General features: G+C 37.9%; 1 protein-coding gene across 1 annotated transcript in view; it reads right to left on the bottom strand.

Moving 5' to 3' along the window:
• Positions 1 to 7,882: 7,882 nt before the first annotated feature.
• INSC (INSC spindle orientation adaptor protein) overlaps positions 7,883 to 22,599 on the bottom strand; it is a 106,014-nt gene continuing 91,297 nt past the window's right edge. Inside the window, exons 9-12 of the mRNA XM_072865136.1 lie at positions 13,443 to 13,509; positions 10,416 to 10,571; positions 9,668 to 9,744; positions 7,883 to 8,011 (exon numbers count right to left, since the gene is read on the bottom strand). Of these exons, the coding sequence (XP_072721237.1) occupies positions 7,883 to 8,011; positions 9,668 to 9,744; positions 10,416 to 10,571; positions 13,443 to 13,509 (429 nt within the window). The remainder of the gene's footprint in view (positions 8,012 to 9,667; positions 9,745 to 10,415; positions 10,572 to 13,442; positions 13,510 to 22,599) is intronic.

Here is a 22,599-nt window from a genome sequence, read left to right as displayed (position 1 = left end):
AGAGTCACAAACACAAAGAACATGTTGGTACCACCAAAGGAGCTGGTCTTTGTATTAATATTTATTTTTAATATATTATCTTGAAGTGGCCTCAAATGAAATGAGGGATCTTAGAGAGCTTAGTATCATACAAAAAGATGGAAAGGAACACTCCACGCTCGTAGTTTTTAGTCTACATAGGAAAGAGAGACAAAAAATGAAAACAATGAAACAATTCATGCACATTCACCTGATCTTTGCAGCAGAATCCAGAAATTACATCTGACTGTGCTGCCTAGAGTTTTGGTAACTATTCTAAGTAAAATGCTTTCAAAAGGGAAAAATAAATAAGATTTGAGTATTTGAGGATAAATATTTGTCAGATGGTGATAACTGTGCAAATGAGAAAACAGACAACCTTTTAGCCAAGGTGCTAGACCAAAAGATTGCCTTGATGCAGATGTAACAGAGCAATGAGACAGCACCAGCAAACACATTGTAAAACATGTCACTGTCTTGGTGGGGTTCACAGACGTTGGGTTTGATCCTTCAGTTGCTTTCCCTTATATTGGGCCATGCAGATCCTTCAGCTATGATTCACTCTACAGGCAAGCATTAATCCGTTGACATCAGGTGGAAAGGCATAGAGAAAATTAGAAAGGAACACAGTTGTGAACCACCACACATATATGATCATCTGCAGCGTTGATGGAAAGCATATTCCTGATTCAAGAAAGGGTTGCTAAGGTTTGCTAGCTCAGTGCTTAAGCCACAGTAAGCACAGCAGCAGAGAATTCCATGCAAGGATTTAGCAATAGCCTTGATAGTAAGCAACTTCCATTTATGCTTATAACATGTCAGCATGTCTTCCAATAGGATGGCCTGAACCACCTGGAAATAGTCCTCATTAATCAGTGTGTTACCCATGATGCTGCTAGGTTCCAGACTCTGCCTTGTAATGAAGGGTCCTTTGTTACTGTTATCCTGTGGTCCAAGCCTGGTAGCTGTCTGGCCAAGTGCAAAAATTCAGAATACGAATGTTAACAAAGTCCTCTATAGCTATTGAAATGCTGTTGCCTCTATCATGGGGGAAAAAAGGGGTGAAGAAATTTATTGCAGTCCAGCAAATATATATCCAAGAGCTTGTGTATCTCTGGCCTACTGTAAAGTGATGGTGTCTGTGAAATGGCACATTAATGGATATTGGTTTTAAGATGCACCTATATTTATCTTGTGGTATTAATTTATAAAAGCTTCACCTCATCATGTCAAACAGCTAAGTGAAAATCTCCAAACCACACCATTTCTGAAGTTCTCTTGAGTCTTTAAGAGCTGGAAATACCAGATTTGTCTATAGCCATAACAGTTTTTCATTACTTTGAAGAGGAACATCTTCACACAATTTTTCAGCTATCTATCTACTTCATTAAGAAGCTGCTTAATCAAACCCTTGTTTCAACATGTTTTTATGCAGGAATGCATTTCTAAAGAGAAATCTCTTCAAGTTTTTCAAGTTTCGGCTTTGTATCTGTTCAGCATCCATTTTTCATTTTTTCATCTCTTATTTATCTAATACCACATTTAGAGCTAAACTTTTTGAGTTCAAGGAAAAAAATTATTAATGTAACAGTAATTATAATGAGATCATTAATACAAGTGAAGCCAGAGAAGATAACTTGACAGGTAAAGACAAGATAATAACAGCACAAGACCATTCTAAAACAAGGAGGAATTTTTTCTCCTTAGAGCTCAGCCTATTACTTTTTGGGAAAGAAGGGATGCTGTGTTTGAGGGGGTTTTTGTTTGTTTGTTTTCTGGTGAACAGTAGCTTTACTGGCATATGTAATGCTTGCTATTTATTACCTCAATGGTATTTCACATATTGTCCAGGATAGCTCATTTTGGAGACTATTCTGAGTTAGTGTCCTGTGACCTGTTTTCTTTCTCTCTCTCTTTAAATGCAAGAGATTTTTCTCTAATAAGAAACGGATAATCTGGTATAATATTCTGAGCCTGATGAGTTGGTCCAGCCATTCCTTGTTTTACAACACTGGCAAACAGGAGTCATCATCTAGTGCATACCAGACAAGAAAATAATGTCTCGGTTAGTAATTTCAAAGGGAGAGTCTGATGTTGCAAAAATTTCTGTTTTGATAGGAATTGTATTTGATACGTAAACAGCACGTGAAACCCCAGCTGAAAAAGTGCCTTCCTTTTGTCTCCAGAGTGAGTCTGTAATTCATCTCACATGATCTGAACTAATAGTTAGATGTCAAGGTGTTTAGACATCTCCTCCAAACAAAACATCAGCACTTTTTTCCATAGCCACTAGAAAAAAAAGGCATCTCCATGGCATTATGTATACTCTCTGTCTTGGGCAGTCATCCTCAAAGAGAAAGAATTGCCCACTTCTTTCTGTGGTCTACGGAAAATACCTAAATTACTGGTCTGGACTATACTTACAGAATTGAACTTCAAAACAGGTAAGAATTCCCCCCTAGAGAAAAGCACATGATAGATTTCTTCTACTCCAGATATTCTAAACCAGGAAGTAGTCTGTCTCATTCCACAAAGTTTGAGTCCTTTTAAGGATGAGACACTCATGTAAATGATTGGCTGTGCTTCACGGTATTTAGTCACTTCCCTGTTTATCCATCCCTAAAGATGGGCTAAACTTTTGAAATCACTAATTTGAACAATTGCTGCTCTGAAAAAAAGTGTGACTTTTTAATGATTAAGCAGTACAGAAGTAAAAAGCTGTGACAAAGGGCATTGTATCTTGCTTTGGAAGTGGAAGCAAGCATGTGTAAACAAGCATGTTGCTTAACTTACAAAGCGTACTCCTTAAATGTTTGTGTTTATCACAAAATTTTACAAGTCATTTATCCTTAGCTTCATATTGTGAGATTTTATTTATATTTATTTTATTTTATGTTTTAGATCTCTACAGTTCTAATTCTAGCAAGAATCTTGAAACCTGGGGGTTAGTTCTGGCTCTCCTTTAGTGCAGTGCAGGCACACTGAGTTACCATAGCTTCAAAGAAGGTTTCCCTAGATGATTCGGGCCCATTCCATAATTATTCTTTTGATGCAAGTGAAAACACACATAGCTGTTTCTGGATCTTTTTAGATATATCTTCTCGATTTATCATAAACTTTGCCTTACCTGATGAGCATACATAACAGACATATCTTGTTAGATATATCCTTCCAGAACTACTCAAAAAGAAGATTTTTACATTATGTGGTATAAAAAAAATTCAGACTAAGTTTTTATATACATCGAAATCAGTGAGTTACTTTGAAGAGATGTGTGCATTATCAGGTCACATTCTAAAGGTTGTGGAGGACATGGATAAAAGCTAGTTAAAAGACAGCGGTAATATCCAGAAAGCTTGAAGAAAAGGGTACAAGCAGTGTACCTTTCAGGTAGACATTTGTGACACAGGTGATCACAACAGTACCACGAAAACAGAAAAGGTATCACGTTAGACACACCTCCTTCTTGACGCCATTTAAGCCTTTTGATCTTTTTTAATTTCTCTCTAAAGCAAATTAGCAGTATTAACTACTACACCTTTTTTTTGCAGTGGTTTCCCATAGGTTCCTTTGGGTTCTAGACGCACTTATTAAAACAAAAGTCAAAAAAGAATTATTAAAACAAAAAGTCACTGATTGGCTGTTGAAAAGGAAAGAGAAAAATTTTTAATTACCCAGTGTTTTGTCTGTAGGTCTAGTGGTTTTCCTTTATTACTTTGATTCAGTGATTATTTGGCAGGGGACTGATCAATTCATAAACTCTTAGTTAGCAAGTCTGCTTGTAAAAGTACCAATACCTGGAAGTAGACTATTACACATATGTTTTCTCTCAGGTTTTCTGGAGAATATGCTGGTTCTTCCCTCTGTTGTGGGAACAATAAACATTTCTTTTTGTTCTAGGTGATCTAGAGTACATTTATTTAACAAGCTATTTTTGTTACTTATTTTCTCAGCAAAAATTTTATGAATATAATAACTAGCAGGACCAGACCTTGGAATTTAACTCTCTTCTATTCAGATAACTAGCAGTTATACAAATAACACTCCCAAGAGGCAGAAATTTGTGACAGCTAGAGAAAGAGAAACTCAGACCCAAGAGCAAACTAGAAAGTGGAGATAAGGATTTCTGCAAAGCATATAAGCATCTAAAATAGATGACCCTGTGTTTTCCTTGTTCCTGGTTCTTTAGCTTGTCAAGGCCTGAAACTATTCACCCTCCTCCTCACCAGCTAAGCACTTCCAACGCAAATGAACAAATTCACTCTAGACCTATCTTTCAATGCTCAATGCTCAATCCTCCCCTTAAAAATGGAACACTAGTGAATAATTTACAATGTCTAGAGTGTTACTTTAAATAAATTATATTTAATATCAATTTAAACTTAAAATCAAAGCAGATTTCTCAAAATACAAAAGCCAATGTTATTTCGACTGTTCATTGCTGTTATTTAAAAGGAGATGGTCAACATACATATTTGGAACAAGCCATATGAGATACCAGAATCAGTCTTGTACTAAGGCAACATGACACCCTACAGGCCAAGTCCTGTCTTTTGGATACTAACAGGCAACCCTAAAAAATAGGTAAGACATCCAATTTACCAAGAAGTTATCTTATCACTTGTAGAGACAAATATTAATTTAAACAGAACAGGTCAGACAAGTAACATTCCACATAAATGATTCATGTGCCAAACACACAATAAACTGAGAAAAAAATTTATTCTATGAATGAAACATCTGGGCCCCGAATATCTGTAAACAGTTCAAACTAAAGCTGAAATTTGAACACATTGTCCAAAGTCACTGGAATGTAAATCAAAGTTACAAAGAATCCTGCAGTTCACTGCATGTTTGTCTAACATTTCTAATCTCATACAAAATCTAAAATGTTCAGCAAAATTTAAATGAAACTACAACATTTCTGACAAGCATAACATTCAGTTTCCAGAATGATTAAGATATCTAACCTACATGCAGTCACTATAGGTCAATGAGTCCACATACATGAACTGATATGTAAATGTATTACACATACTCTCTACCTCACTCTAGTAACTGTTTATGTATATACACAGGGAGTCCAAAGATTGATCTACCAAAATACATATTTTAGTGAAAAGCTTTTGTTATGAAATATTTTGTTTCATACTACATTGAAATTAAACATGTTTACTCTGGCTTAAACTGTTCCTTTTTTTTTTTGGTTTAAAAACTGAAAAGTCACTTTCAAAGCAAACATTTTTAATCCAGAATTCATTCAGAAGTAAAGAGAAAATAATATTTCAGTATTTTTAATGACTTTTTATTTCCAAGTTAATTAAGAGGAAAGGAAGAGGTATGTTTATTTTCTCATAAATTATAGCATATACAAAAATAAAGTGCACAACTTACTTTAGGTGAAAAATTCGGACCTAGCAAAAATGGTTTCAATGACACTTAGGTGATAACAGGTCTGAAGTGGCTCTTTAAAGGTACATTTTTCTACTACAAATATGACATCCACCTAAATGTGTTTTGTTTCTGTAATGTAAACAGCCACATTCTTAATATGAACACATGTAAATGGACAATATGGGCCTAGAATTATGGCTGCATATTTACAGATTGAGAATATCTGTAGCAAAATCAATTGATGTGGATTCACATTATTGTATCTGAGAGCAAATTAGACTTATTCATTGCTACTGGCCTGCTCACTGAATATTTGATTGACCTGTTAGAAATTACTTTAAAACATTATGGGTCATAATCGCATTTTCTTAATAGCGACTTCAGTTCACTTTACATGTGTGGAATTTTTTTTAAATGAGATTTTAACTTTACCTATTATGGGATAAACCCTACCCCATCTACAAACTAGGATCTCTGGTGTTAGTTGCAGCTGACAGAATGAGGTTCGGTACACCACATTCGCAACAGAATTTGATGTGCTGTATTCTATTAGGGATTATCATGCTATCAGCATGATAGCAACGGGACCTTATTGAGTTCATTTTTTACGAGTTCATTGTTTATACCAAGAATGTTGATTTTACCATTTAAAGCATCCGTGGTTCATCTATGTATTTCTGCTTAGTGAGGAAAGTGTTAAAGTCCATCACTTGTATAATATTTTTGAAGCTGTACAGTACCATACATCTTAACAATCTCAGACTTTTAAGGAGCTGTCTCAAAGTAAGCAAACAAAGCAGAATTAATCTCTGCTCTTACTAGAAAATTACATTCTGTGAAACATCTGATTCAATGCTTATCTTTGAGTAGTTGCTTATGACAGAGGTCATTGTATGTTTTCTAATGTTTTAAAACTTCAGTCAAGATAGAGCTCATATAGTTAAATGAAGAGATCACAAGGAAGAAATGTTAAGGCAGGGACTTCTTAACCCAAGGGGAGAAAAAAGTAGCCACCATTTATGACTGCTTGAAGCAGGACAGATTTCTCAGACACAGAAAATGTGGAAGGCAATCACAGCTTAGCAATTTCCTGGTGCCTTTCATCTAAACACCACATAATACTAAATAAACATTAATGACTTAAACTGCTTAACATATCTACAAAGTAAGTACAGTAAAGAAGAAATGTACTTACTTTTTTGGCAGATGTCCTAGTATCCTAAAGTTGCCAATCATAAAATGATCCAGAGCAATAGTTGCAAGCCATCAAGAATTTAATAATCTACAGAGTGCTTTGTGAGAAGTTGGGGGAAAAACACTCTCAGGATATTGCTGGTTGAGTAATTTTAAATTTATATGGTTTATTGATGAAAACAAAAAGGCAAATTTTAAGAGGAATGGTCATGAAAAAAATAAATCTATTTTAAATCATCTCTATGTTGCTATCTATTGGTAAAATCTCCTTTTGTTAACTCCAAGAGCTCCTAAAAGTCCCATTTCACAGTTTCAGAAATATAGGACTAGTTAGAAAAACAGAAAAGTGTAAATTCAAGTTACACTTAATTTATCTGTTCTGATTATTTAGTGTATGCATGCACAACTTTTCACAAAAATAGTAGCTTGAATATTAAAAACATGTCTGGACATGCTCACTTCCCGTTCTTGTAAGGCTTGGAAAGGAGGGAAAACTATCAGTGTGTAATGATTTTAAATCTTATGTGGATACTTTCACTTTGATGATGTGTGTTTGATTTCATAAAGATTTTTCTAGAATTCTCTCAATTTCTTTAGGAAATTTCAGTAAATGTAAGTAAAAGAGTTGTCTACAAGTGTGTATTCTCTAATGGAGCACAACTTTATACAGCATAAGAATGTCCTCTAACATAATTCCAAGCCAATATTTGAAAATTTTCCAAAAAATTTTCTCAGCTAATCACAGTTACGTATTTTCATAATTCTATTAAAAAATAACAACAGTTAAGAACTGGACTCAGACTGTAACATCCCTTTCATTTCAAAGTATATACTTGCAGCTTTAAGGATTATTTTTCTTCTAATGCAGCAAATGCATGAGACTAATAAATTTCTTTAAAAAACTGCAAAATGTTCTAACTGTAGAAAAATAACAGCGATAAAACATTATTAGAAGCATTTAACATCAGAGCACCAAATTCTTGGCTTCGTTACCTTGATTCAACTATATTAAACAAGACAACAACATTTTGTTAGATCGCAGTGATAAGGTCTGTTGACGTGTCTTGGCAGGAAAATAAAATAAAAAATTACATTTGCAAACCACTGAAACAAGTTTGGTCATTCTGTTTCTTTGCTCCTACAAACCACATGTTCATGGTTTTAAAATAAATAAGTCATAAATAACAATAGGACTAAGACTAAATAAAATTGCATATGTATTATCTTATTGTATACCTATCATCTTGATTATTTTTCAAAGGTTTTTGGCTCACATTTATACAAAGCTCTCTTCCATATTTGTGCATAGCAGAAAGGAATCCACAAGTCTGGGCTTTACTAGCTGCTGAAAATCTGAATCTTCAAGTCCATCAGGACTCATAATTGCTAGTCTCCGTAAGGCTGCCTAGAAAAACAAAACAACACAATTGTAATACTGTTAAGGTTTGACAAAGTCTTCATTGCAGGAATGCATTATAACTATCTCTAGTTTTATGCAATGCCCATAACAGAAATCTTTTAGATACTAGTATAGTAGAAAGAAGCCGTACATTTCAAACCATTTAGGAACACATAAAACTGCCAGTTGTTCCTGTTATGAGGCTGCACAATAAAAATTGCATTAATGTTACTATTATCTTCATAAACTCTTCCCTTCTAAGAAGTTACTTGTTTTTCTCACTGGAGAAAAATACACAACAATTACATACCTTCTAGCAACCTGACACGACACATGCAACTGGAAAGCAGGCTGGCTTTCCTCAAGAACAAAAATTGTCTTCTATTAGTAAGGTCTGATAGTTGTGACCAGCTTATCTCTGTGCTGTTTGTCAATGCAGCACTAACACAAGAGTTAATCGCCTGCTTCAAAATACACAAAAAGTAAACAACCAGCCTAAAAATACCAAACAGTACAAGCCCTCAGACTTTAGTGACAATACCTATCAGAGCCTGAAGCAGCTTATGTCTCAAGGACAATACTTTTGCCAAATGTTTATCAGAAAGTGTCATCAGGCAGTTACTAAAATATCAGGAGAAGCAGAATTGCTGAGACGGACAGGCAGGTAGTATCTCAAGCTATAGGCATGAATTCAAGGAATGTGCAGCAACAACTTCAATGAGACAGAAAAATCACAGTCAGTTTGCTGCCATCACTCTGTGGCCTCTGCTCTAGCCATAGAAGATTAACAAGCCTTCTCAGCATGTATGAAGAATAATCACAGCATTTCTTATGTTCACATTCATACTCTCTTCATCCTGAATGAGTCCTGCTTAAATGAACAAAACTTCTTCTGTGCTGGTGCAAAGCTAGCTGTTAAGCAAAGCTGCAATAACCAAGTTTTACTTTTACATTTAAAATAACATTAATACTAAAAAGCACTGTCAAACAATATTCTTCAGTCTTCATTCATTGAAACCTGTCTTCTAACTGTAGATCACCCATGTCCCCAGGGCACTTTCCTCTCACAGAATGCTAGGTGAAATTACTCAACTCCAAGAGTTGGCTGGGGCTCACAGTCCATGGAGAGCCAGGCCAGGAGCTGGGATCTTTCTCCTAGGCAGAGAAAGTGTTAACCTTCTGTTGGCCACTCCTTGGCTGGACACTATATTGTCTTAGAGACTCAAATAGAAAAAAATGGATTGCAGTGAAAACAAGAAATCTCCTTTCCTTTCTTTGGCCACTTTACATAAATATTTCCATACATATGTGTGTGTGCAGGTAAAGGGCTGCTACCTCTGTGATTCAAGGCTCATTTCAGCAAACATAGCATCATCAGAGAATGAAATTTAAGAATTACTGAAACCTTAAACTCTGAAGTCTTCCAGTGAAATTTTTTAGTGCTCAATAATGTGAAGATGAAGCCATTTTTCCCTATGTGCTTAAATCTTCAACCAGAGGATAAATAATTGACACTGTACAGGATTATGCTTAAGGGGAAAAGCAGGAGACCCTGGCATGAATTAAAACATTCCTGCAATACTTATGCATTTTGAAATCCAAAGGGCTGCTTTTTCTGCATTTTTCAGGATAAGCATGAAAGAAAGATTAAAATGTACCTACCAGACATGCCACTAAAACAGAATCACTGTTATTTCTTTCAGTTGGTGATCTGCAAAGTTTAATTAGGCGAGGAATACCTGAGTGCACAAAAGAGTATCAGGAGAAATAATTTAGAAAAACAAACTCCTTATTTTGAGATGAGGTCTTTTTTTTGATGGTTCATATTTATCTTCCTTAGTAGATATGATCTCTAATGCAAAGATGATATGCAAATACTTAAGGGACTGTCCATGGAGCTATGCAGTTCAGAGCAGTCATAATTAATAGTTGTAAAGCATAAACAAACAAACGCATTGTTTTTACCCACTATTGCTGTTTCAGGGTGGAAACTGTGACCTCCGTTGTGACCTCCCTATCAATCCTCCCACATGCCCTTAAAAAGCTCCAGCCAAAAGAACATGTTGCTTCCCATTAGATTCATCACATCTGAATCTGCAGGGGTCCAAGTTTTCTGTCCACTGACAGATCCTGCACAAGGGTTTAAATAAAGGAATGGAGGAGACAGCACTGTCAGTTGGCACAGTCTGCCACAGCTATGTGTTGAGTGGATGCTGCACCTCAGGTTCTTCTGGGAAATGGGCCAGAGGTTCATTTAGCACAACCTCCTCAGTCACTCTCTGGACAGACTGTATAGGGAACCTATTCCATAAAGTGTACCAAGTGAGGCTAAAAATTAAAAAGAGCTCTCCATGACTGGTAGTTCATCCCTCTTTTTCAGTCTGCCATTAAGCTAGTGATACATCCTTACAGCTGAGTTTTATGGCTGCATCTGCCACTTTAGGATCTCGGCTGAGTCGTGCCAGCGTAACTGCAGATTTCTGTTGGACTCGCTCACAAGCAGCAACTTCTGCTGAATTTCCTGAAGATGATCTCTCAAAGAGCATTTCCATTAAAAGTTGAACACCTAGAAGGATGTAAGAGCCATTGTTATCCTCTCTCCAACAAAAAACTCGGTCCAAAAAAGTAAAGGGAAAAAGCAAGCTCGGTAAATACAGACCAATCACTGCCCAAATAGGGCATGAAGAATGCATAAATGTGGACTGCAATTTGGCCATCAGCATTCAGGCACATCTGATCTGTGCATAAGTTTGTCTTCACTAGGAAGCTACAGAACTTCTGGACCCAGAAGGTGCACTAACTCTTCCCCTCCTCCAACTTCTCGACACCTCTACAAGTTGGTATTTTAGATTTCACAAATTTATTTCAGTCAAACTAAATGCAATTCTTTATTTGCTTCTAAGCTAACCTGAAGGTAATCACTAACCTAAAAACCTGTAGTGACATATTTCAGGTCTCTACATTAAGTTTTGCGTTGAATTAAAGGAAAGTAAAACTTTTTTTTCAGTTTATGTATTTTTAAGCAAGCCTTTAAAAGTTCCCATCTCAAATTGTTTAAGGGTATTTTAGAATGGGGAATCCTTTAACAAGGGAAATGATGAAATTCTGCCTCTTGAAGTTTACTGTGTGACTAACTCTTCACTTCAGAAGAGACAGTGTCATCCATGTCAAAATGGTTTCATTAACTTATTCTTGCCTGTAGGAGCTGATATTCTTATTGTAGCAGCACAAAACCAAATAAAACTGTACTGATTTCTATTTTCTAGATTATTTTAAAAGTAAGGACAATTATGTGCTATTAGACTCCAAATGCTATTAGGCATTCAGATTACTTCAGGTAGCATTAGAGGATTTTAACTGTTAGAACATTTGCATAAATAATTAAGAGAATTAGCATCAGAATCATGCAGCTAGATAATAATCAATCAACATACAAAAAAGTCAAAGTTGAGAAGAAAAGGTATCTAAACTCTCCAGGATTCAAAGACCATTCTCAGTTTGTGAATCTGGCTTCTGACCAGCATCTGATTATTACATTAGGCAGACACAAAAAGCCTTTATACACAAGATGAGTGTCGACCCTTCTCAAAAGCCTGGGGGCAAATGCTTCTGTGTGAACTGAGTGTATACACAAACTTTACTTCATCACATTGCACTTGACAATCCACACGTACATCTCCACCTACTGTAGTATCTAGCATGAGTTAGGCCTAGTTGGCATAGCTGTTAGTATAATTTCATGAACTTCAATCAAGTTTCTGCTGTAGTAAAAGTAGATGAAATATGATCAAACACCTGTCCCAAACAACAAAACAGGTTTTCGTGTTCTCAAGAAAATAGATAGCCAAACTACATAACCGATCTGTTGATCATAAAGGAGTGCAAAACCTTTCAGGGCATATGTGGATTGTGAGTGCTAACAACAGCAAATCAGAAAACAGCACAAGTCAAACAGACAAATCATCAGCAGGGTGTTCTCTACCCAATCCTATAATTACAGACACCTAGGGTCCTGGGAATTGTCAGGGTCTTACCAAGAGTTTCTAGAAAAGACTCTGGGTAGGGAAACCCCATGTGCCTGCACCAAGAGGTCCAGGACCAACTCTCCAACCTCCAGGAACACAGGGAGCTTGGACCAGGAGCATGGCAGGAACCACCACGTGGACCTAACCAACCTTTCTCTGGCACTGCCCCATCCCTCCCATGCAACAAGAAGGTCATATAAGAAACCACCATGCTAACCTGCCTTGCTCCTCCCCCTCACTGCACTGTCGTCTACATGGGACAGGGAAGTCAGGTAATTTGTAAAATTGCATATATCTGTGATTAAATTGCTTCGGTATCCACATCCATTCAACCTCCACATTGCCATTTCGTCTCACACTGCAACACCTATCCACCTTAGCAAGGGCATCAAATGCATGCTACCTCTGTACACACATGCATCACATCAAGCAAAGTAGTTGTGCCTGATCCTTGCCAGTCCTATTTGTGCGCACAGAGCTCAAATTTTCCACTGAAATGCAAGGAACGTCTACATTCAATATTACACAGGAATTGGCCAATTCTATTTCAAGACCCGCTTCTGTGTAGATGCTGAAACCCCTTCTCCCACCTACAATCAGCCATGTCTGAGATTCAAATGGATCCAAACGCAAACCATTCCTATCCAAACCGTAATTTAAAAAGTGTGGAAGGGATATTCCTAGGACAGAAAAAGCAATATATGTGAAGCTTCACTGTAATTTCATATCTCCCTCCCCGCCAAAAAAAAAAAAGCTTACAATTGCTTGGCCATGAATTTGCTGGTAGCTGTATTAATAAGGCAGTTACATCTTCCTGTATCCTTATCCACAAAATTATTACCCTGACTTCTCAGATTTCTGGTGGGCCTATAATACCTAGGGATTTTTCAACATAATGAATCTCTCATAATATGATATTTAAAGAAATGTGGAAAAAAAATGGCAACTGCTGTTTAGTAATAAAAACGTAATGCTTCAAAATTTATAATACTTCTGAATACCTGTGAAAAAAGCGACACAAAATGCAGGTATGCATGGCTCAGTGTCAGATTATGTCTTTCAATGTGTAAGAATTGCCACCTTATACAATGTAATTACCAGATTAAAGGTTGTTGAAACACTTTGTACTATCTTGCTTTGTATCTATGAATAAGTCACACACACAGAGAACATCAGCAATATGGTCATGCATGCAAAGTTTTCTAAAGCAGTGGTAATTTATTTCAGTTACATAGAACCATCCCGAGGACTCATTTTGCACCCTGCAGCAATGTGCAATATCCAGCAGAGACAGGATGCAAAATCAAGTCTTATTAGTGAAGCCTTTCTCCTTTACCTTGTAACCACTCCTTTCCCTTCTACCCACATTCTCCACAAACAAATACAGAATATAATTCAGCTAAAATACATACCATTTCCTTGCATGATTTCAGAAGCACACTGGTCCAAGACAGACATGTTTGCCAATATTGTTACCACCTGTTATTAAAAAGAGATGGAAATATGAAGTATAGCCCTACAATTCAGTAATATTAAATAGCACTGTGGTTTATAAAATTAGTATGGCAGAAATATGGCAAACCCAATAAAATTAAAAAGCGTTCTTGTCTATTCCCACCTTTGTGATTTCTCAGGGGTCTTTATCTTACATATGGCTGCTAACTGAAATCCAGACAACAAGAAAAGTAAAACCTCTTTTTCTCACACTCTTATACTAATGCATAAAAGTCCATCATATAGAGATCTATGCAGCAGATTTGTTCAGTGATCAAATTGGGAGAAAGAGGAAGATAAAAATTTATAAAAACCAACCAACTGAAAAAGCCCTGGAGTCCTACAAAGAATTCAGCCAGGAGCTGCCTGCCCTCAGAAACAAATCCCATAGTCACATTCCAGCTCAGGCAGAGCTCACAGTGAAGACTAAGAACCAGCACATAGCTTACGTTCAGTACCGCTAAGGTATTGCTGCCTTTCTGCTTCAGGGTTCAGCTGAAATCCTTGCAACAGATTTGGAGTTTTGAGCCTTGATTCAAGGGAGTATTCAAGGAATACTTTTCAGTTTTATTGAAGCCATAAGTTGTGTGCATGTCAAAGCACTGTCCCAAAATGAGCTGGATTTAAAAATACATTTATACCTTTCCTGAGCTATGGCCATGACTAGGTTTTGTACCAACAGAAGCACGTTTTCAGATACTGATTTACAGAATTTCTTATCCAAAATAGCACTAACTGTTTCCAAGATTAGGTGTAACTCAGCTTGCTTAAAGTGATGCAGCAAGCCATTGACAGAGACTGGATCACCTGGAGCTGTTGGCTTTCAATCACCCATTGCCTTCATTGATATCATATACTTTCTCTCATACATCCTACAAGATATTCTTTTTTACTTTATCCTTCAAATAACTTGCTTCCTGCATGCAAACACATCTCAATATTAACAGCATATGTGAGAGACCAAATAATAAATGTAGATCATTAGAATACAAAATAGAAATAATATTATTTCTTAAGAGGTTTTCATTTTCTCTATTCTAGTTGAGAAAAACTGATCAGCCTCAAAAATAATGATCAATTTGAGAACTGGTTATCAGCTTTTTAATGGTACAGTGTCAGTTCACAAACAAGCAAACTTCTTAGAAGTAGGCATGAGATCAAATCACCATTCTGATCTCACTTTGCCATTTTAATAACAAGGATGACTCATTTTCGATGCTGTGACATAAAGGTCTTCCACTTTTGAAGGTAGTGTTACAGTGTCATCTCTCTGAATAAATATACTTACTTAGGATGCAAATGAGTTGCTGAAACTCTAAAGAGTGACAGGTAGAAATATGGTAACTCAGTATATGTCTATGTATTTATTCCATATTAATTATTAACTGTGTTTCAGGCAGAGTGTATATGTTTTCTCATTCTAAATTATATCCTGTTAATGAAAATTGCTTCCTCTATGCAGAATCTGTACCCCATGTGGCTCTCTAAGCCACAGATGAAGAATTCAATTAACCACAATTTGAATACGTGCCAATTATTCCACCGCTTCAAGTTGTTTTGTCTAATAAGTATTTTCATACATAAAAATATTTTGTGTGTATCTTTTGACACCAAAAATTATTTGACGTTACAGCTATACTTCCTTTGCATTGATTATGTGACCCCCTATATTTTGCAATGTATTTATGAACTAGTCTAATGGGTTTATATGTAACCTTCTCCAGAGGCGTTTATAAAAGACCCTTATCATTGATAACCATCAACTTCTACTTATATTATCTTCTAAAATCTTAGTAGGACTTGAAAGGCAGTTAAACTATAGATTAGCTCACTCCAGATGGATACATTTTTCTTTCCCCAAAAAAGTCACATTTTCCTGTGTTGTAAACAATGTAACATGAGATGTAACCGCTCTCCTCACCCCTCCCGGGGCAATGAACAACATGTTGGGGACCAGGGGGGTAAAGCTCCTCCCACTGTAAGGGAAGATCAAGTTCGTGACCACCTGAGGAACCTGAACATATATGTCTATGGGACCTGATGAGATGCATCCCAGAGTCCTGAGGGAATTGGCTGATGTAGCTGCCAAGCCACTCTCCATGATATTTGAAAAGTCATGGCAGTCAGGTGAAATCCCTGGTGACTGGAAGAAGGGAAACATTGTGCCCATCTTTAAAAAGGGTAGAAAGGATGACCCTGGGAACTACCGACCTGTCAGCCTCACCTCTGTGGCTGGGAAGATCATGGAACAGATCCTCCTTGGAGCTATGCTGAAGCACAGGAAGGACAGGGAGGTGATTTGAGACAGCCAACATGGCTTCACCAAGGGCAAGTTCTGCCTGACCAACCTAGTGGCTTTCTCTGAGGGAGTTACCACATCAGTGGACAAGGGAAAAGCAATGGATGTCATCTATCTGGACTTCTGTAAAGCCTTTGACATGGTCCCCCACAACATCCTTCTCTCTAAATTGGAGAGATACAGATTTGATGGGTGGACTGTTCAGTGGATAAGGAATTGGTTGGATGGTCGCATCCAGAGGGTAGTGCTCAATGGCTCAATGTCCAGATGGAGATCAGTGACAAGTGGTGTCCCTCAGGGGTCCGTATTGGGAGCAGTACTGTTTAATGTCTTCATCAATGACACAGACACTGGGATCAAGTGCACCCTCAGCAAGTTTGCAGATGACTCCAAGCTGACTGGTGCAGCTGACATGCCAGAAGGACGGACAAGCTGGGAAGGACCTGGACAAGCTGGAAAAGTGGGCCTGTGTGAACCTCATGAGGTTCAACAAGGCCAAGTGCAGGGTCCTACACCTGGGCTGGGGCAATCCTCGGTTTCAATACAGGCTGGGGGATGATGTGATCGAGAGCAGCCCTGCAGAAAAGGACTTGGGGGTACTGATGGATGAAAAGCTGGACATGAGCCAACAGTGTGCGCTCGCAGCCCAGAAGGCCAACCGTATCCTGGGCTGCATCAAAAGAAGTATGGCCAGCAGGTGGAGGGAGGTGATTCTGCCGCTCTACTCTGCTCTAGTGAGACCTCACCTGGAGTACTGCCTCCAGCTCTGGAGCCCTCAGCACAAGAAGGACATGGACCTGTTGGAGTGGGTCCAGACGAGGGCCACGAAAATGATCGGAGAGCTGGAGCACCTCTCCTACGAGGACAGGCTGAGAGAGTTGGGGTTGTTCAGCCTGGAGAAGAGAAGGCTGCGGGGAGACCTTATAGCAGCCTTCCAGTACTTAAAGAGGGCTTATAGCAAAGACGGTGACAGACTTTTTAGCAAGTCCTGTTGTGACAGGGCAAGGAGCAATGGTTTTAAACTAAGGGAGGGCAGATTTAGACTGGATTTAAGAAAGAAGTTTTTTACAATGAGGGTGTTGAGGCACTGGAACAGGTTGCCCAGAGAGGTAGTGGAGGCCCCATCCCTGGAAACATTCAAGGTCAGGCTGGTCAGGCCACACCTTGAATACTGTGTTCAGTTTTGGGCCCCTCACTACAAGAGAGACATTGAGGTGCTGGAGCGTGTCCAGAGAAGGGCAACGAAACTGGTGAAGGGTCTAGAGCACAAGTCTTATGAGGAGCGGCTGAGGGAACTGGGGTTGTTTAGCCTGGAGAAAAGGAGGCTGAGGGGAGACCTTATTGCTCTCTACAACTGCCTGAAAGGAGGTTGTAGAGAGGTGGGGGTCGGTCTCTTCTCCCAGGTGACAAGTGATAGGACGAGAGGAGATGGCCTCAAGTTGCGCCAGGGGAGGTTTAGACTGGAAATTAGGAAATTTTACTTCACTGAAAGGTTTATCAAGCATTGGAACAGGTTGCCCCGGGAAGTGGTTGAGTCGTCATTCCTGGAGGTATTTAAAAGACGTTTGGAGGTATTTAAAAGAGGTGCTTAGGGACATGGTGTAGTGGTGGTCTTGGTAGTGTTAGGTTTATGGTTGGACTCGATGATCTTAAAGGTCTTTTCCAACCTATACGATTCTGTGATTCTGTGATTCTGTGATTCTGTGGACAGGGCTCTGAGCAACCTGCTCTAGTTAAAGATGTCCCTGCTCTTGCAGGGGGGTTGGACTAGATGACCTGTAAAGGTCCCTTCCAATCCAAAGCATTCTGTGATTCTATGATTCTATGAAATAGCATAATGTAAACACATACTAGGCAACCTGAATAAAGAGTTGACTTCAAATGCTATATTTCTCCTATACTTACCTATTTTAAAATTCAGTATACATGCAGCTTACACAAAAATTTCCTCTGTAATACAGACCAAAGTTCAAGGAAGTTTAATACTGAAGATGAACTTTCTAGATGAAAACATGAACTTAAATGTAGACTCAATTTGCTTTGAAAAGCAACACTTCCGTGAGCACTGGTATTAATGAAGTCTCATTTCTTTTGGATTTAGAGTTGATCAAGAACCATAAACATAATTTTTCCAGTGGCATCTCTCCCACTGTAGATTTTTTTTGTCTATTGATACATAGGCTCACGCTGCTGTCTTTATCTTAGCCTCTCTTTTCCCATTATCTGGCTCCAAATTTCATAAAGCCTTAGGCAGTCTCTGAAAAGTAACTGTGAAGTCCTGTTGAATCAGCAAACCAGTTCAGATGTTATTGTGAGACATGGAGCACACAAACACATATATATAAAAGTGACTGCCTAAGCCTCGTTTCCACCAGGAAAATAGATGTAAATTACTGGAAAAAATAGATACCAAAACCTCTTTCAGAATTGAAATAATTTTGAAAGAATTGAAAGACTTGAAAATATTTAACATGGCATCTCTACTGTTCAACTGCAACATTTAGTATCAATTTCATTAATTGTTCAAAACATTTATTGTAAAAGGTTGCACTCCAAGATTATAAAGGACTGGCACCTGAGCCAATTTATGATTCTTGCAATTCTTCTGGATTCCTAAGCCATGCAATGAACTTGTAGTCAGCTGAAAATATAAAAATGAAGATATCCTGAAGACAGGACACATGAGCTCTGATCATCTGCCAGTGCTATCATACCATGCAGAAAGTCTGTGCTGAAGCCATCCACAAATTCCGGTACCCTAGTGATATCTTGATATGTGGGATCTGCAGATGTGCTATTAAGCAAAGACTGTCAGAAATTTTCCAGAGAAAAAAAAGAAGATGCTTCATCATATGTGGGATTTTTTCATGAAACATCTCATCTCACATTCTATTGCCAAGCAGGATTATAGTGGACTGCCTTAGAAACCAGGTGCTGCAAGAACTGATCCCATCCAGCGTAATTCCCTGCCTCAGCGCCTGTATGTCTGCTAGGCAGATCTGTTCTGGAGCTAGATCTTGATCCATGCATCTCCAATATCTGTATTCCAGCAGAGCTCTCCCAATAGACTAACCCAGGCTAGTCCACACTCTGGTGTCTGTTATCCAGATCCATGTAAAATGGCAGGTGCTTCACTATGGCAGGACTCCTATAAACCTAATGGCTGCAGCTTTCTCTGTGGGAACTGGCAGCCCTAAAACCACTGTAGTAATGAACAACACAGAATAATAGACTTGATCAACAAGTAATGAACTAATATATTTGTTTGCCACCAGATGAAAGCTGAATTATTCAAGTCAGTGTCACATGATTTACACTACTAAAAACAACCAGAGGAACAGGCCTGTGGGGTTTATCCCTGCATTCACCACCTACCTGTTAATATGTGCTATGCACTATGCGCCTAAACCACGTAGCAGTGAGACACAGTAAAACAGAAAATGCCAGGAAGAGAATTCTCAGACCAGCTCATGTTTTAGCACCTTTTAAAGAGGCATGAACTTATCAAAATATTAACATGCAGGTAGTTCCACTGGGACTAGTAAGATTTTTCACCAGACTAAGAGACTAAGGAGTTAACTTTCAGAGCTTAAAAACCATACCCAAAATCAAGAAGCTTTGAAAGTTCACCTTTAAATGATTTGTTGGTGAACTAAGTATGCAGGGATATTTGGGGGGGAGGATGCTCCCCTTTAGGTCCATGGAAAAATTCCCTATTTAATAAATAAACTTAAAAATAATAGAGATATTTCATACTTTTCAAATGTCAGTACAGCATCATGTTGCTAGTCTCACAGTTGCCCTGGAAATTAATCTAAAGCCTAACTAAAAATCTCTATTTCTATAGGCAAAATAAGTAAACAGATCGTAAACAGAGATATCTCTCTGTAGTGACAATATCATCCATTATTATAAAATTGGCAGTGTTGATCTTGTTGGTTACTCTAGTAAACAAAATCTATTTTTATAATTTGAAAAGTGTTTTTAGTTCCACATAGTTTCCTTCCACTCACCCAGCCTTTCATACATACTGAATTTATGAATGATGAACCTTCCTTTTCAGTTCTGTAGTCTGCTTTGCACGGAACCATACGAATTTCAGTTGTCAAGAGTGATTTAACTTTGAGAAGCCATGGTTAATTAAGAACCTTTAAAATAGTTTCGTTCAAAACTTCTTGAAGAACAGTCAGCTTGGAAATTCTCTTGCTAAAAAAATGTGATCACTAACACTATAATAACACTAATAACTAATGGTGACTAATGCTCATTAACCCGTGCACAAAGGTACTGAACATTTGTTGCAAAAGTGAAAACTAGTTGAAAATGCTTTGTTATAAACTAAGATTCATACACTGAGAATGTAAATCTCAAATGCTTTAAGTAACAAAGAGATTTAAACCTATAGAGCACATAAGAAACAGAACGCTTCTTTGATAACTTTCCCTTAACGGGACATTTAAGATGATGTAAAAGTATTTCTCGTTATTGTGAAACCAGCTATTCAGGAAGGAAGGTGCAATAGGACTTGGAAGATGAAAGCACATGGTTTAGCCTGTTAAAGGGGCAATATCTTCCACATTTGAGGGTCACTTACCTCACCTGGAGCAAAGGGAGCTGTCTACAGAGGTGGAAGATGTGATGCTAATATACCTTTATTGATAATAAAGGCACACTGTTCAGTAAGCTTTTATTGACAGTCCCAACATAAATAGAAAGACACAAGCTCAAAATGAGAATTAGCAAGTAATTTAATTGAGTGGCAAAGTAGATCAATATAGAATTGCTAATTCTCTTAGTTAATTACTCCTTTAAGGCTGATTCATCGCTAAGTAAAATTAATTTTTCTACATATTGTAAGAGTATTTTGTAATTCGTTCAAATAAATGACATAAGGATAAATCAGAGTGTGTCTGCAAAGTTCCAGATACCCATCTTCAGAAATAAAGGGGCATTAAAGGGGCCTCTGACAACTAATCAGAAGCAAGACGGAGTCTTTTTTTCTGAATGTAAATTAAAAACGTCTCAACTTCATGATTCAAGATCAATCCACAGGGAGACAGCAAAAGAGTACATACAGCAGGGGTCAAGAACAGACATTACATCAAGTCTAGGTAGAAAAACCTTTCAGGTTACTATTTATTGGGAGAAAAAACTTTGCTAAGAAATCTCTAGAAATTTTCTCTGGGACATTATATTGCTTAAAATAGAAAACTTAATTCCCATTGCTTCTGATAGCCATTTTTGTGGCTGGGAATTCAGTGTTCTTCCTGAAAACAGAGAAATAAATATACCTAGAAAAGTAGATGAATAGGTCTTTCTGTCACCTTATTGGAAGAGGCAAACATCCCCATAAAATAGTAGTAGCAGTTAGAGACAGGATCTGCTTGCAAAGTCTAGGTTTACTCTGAGACTGTGTCAGGGAACTATAATCTTGGAATTCTGTGGCAGAGCAATAGAGACTAAAACTAAAGCAATCTTACCCTTTGGAATGAAAGATGTCTTTACTACACTTTTATTTACTTTACTTCATATTGCTGACTAATCTAGCTACGGAATAGGCAGAATAACCAGACTCTCACTTTTTTTGTTTTAAAGAAGCATATAGGAAATGCATCCTGCATGGGTCACATGGTGAATGGGCATGCCCCATAAACCAGGTCATATGACTGTAAAATAGTGATGGAGCTAGAGTGTGTCTCCTCCCTCACTTCTGAGGCCACAGTTTTCTGTCTTTCAGATGAAAATCGGGGGGGGGGGAGGGGGGGAATAATCATCCCTCATACTTCCTTCATGGTATTAGAAAGCTTCTTAGATTTTGAAACTGACTCAATCAACCAAAGACACATAAGACATCTGGTCTCCCTAGAGCAGAGCACAATTTGGCCTAAGCCAATGCACAGTTGTAGGAAACAACTTTGCTTGTCTAGCTAGTCTAATTGGAATCAGGGTTTGAGTATGTGGGAGGAAACTTAATTACTCCCATTTTAGAGGAGGCAGAAAGTGCAGAGAACTAGTTCAACTGCCACTAACTCAAGCAGAGTGGTCAGGAAGTAATTTGTGGTGCCTATCATAGAGGGTAATAGTTTTCTACTTGAGGAGGAAAAAGAAACAAGAAACTGTAATCTGTAGAAACACTGTTTATGAGCTCACCTGCTCAGAACCAAGACTGAATTCACAACCTTCACCTAGGCAGTGATTCTGTTTTGGAAAAAAAGATCAGTGGCAAAACTCAGAGGCTGTTCAAAATCTGCTATCTCACTTCCTGAAGGACTGAAGACAAAAAGACGACAAACGCAGCAAAATGCATACATAACTATCCCTGACTTACAGCTTTATGATTGGTACAGCCTGCAGCAAAGTCTCTTGTTTATAGTTTCTGCAGTAAACAGCCCAGCACCAGCCTGCTTGTACTGTGAACCTGACAGGCAAGGGCAGAAAATAAAAACTGCAATGAATTGTGCTGACATAGCATGTTTCCTCTAGAGAGACTTTACACTGAGTAAGTGCAATGTCTGTCCAACTTTACAGATTATTAAACAAAAATGCAGAGAAGTTAAATTGCTTCTTCAAAATCAGAGCAGCAGCATTATTAGGAATTGATCCCAGGAATAAAACCCTCACTACACTAAGCTAGCAAAGAATAGCAGAGTTCTTCAACTGAGCTGAGATTTTACTCTTCCAACTGAACCTCTTGCTTTGCAAGTTGGAGCACATTGTCTTATCCTGCATCAAATCTAAATGTGAAAGGCAGAATTGTAACTAAACAGGCATTTTGT

This window comes from Ciconia boyciana, chromosome 6, assembly GCF_034638445.1.
Source record: "Ciconia boyciana chromosome 6, ASM3463844v1, whole genome shotgun sequence".
NCBI classification, from domain to species: domain Eukaryota; kingdom Metazoa; phylum Chordata; class Aves; order Ciconiiformes; family Ciconiidae; genus Ciconia; species Ciconia boyciana.
This window is presented reverse-complemented; position numbering and strand designations above follow the sequence as displayed.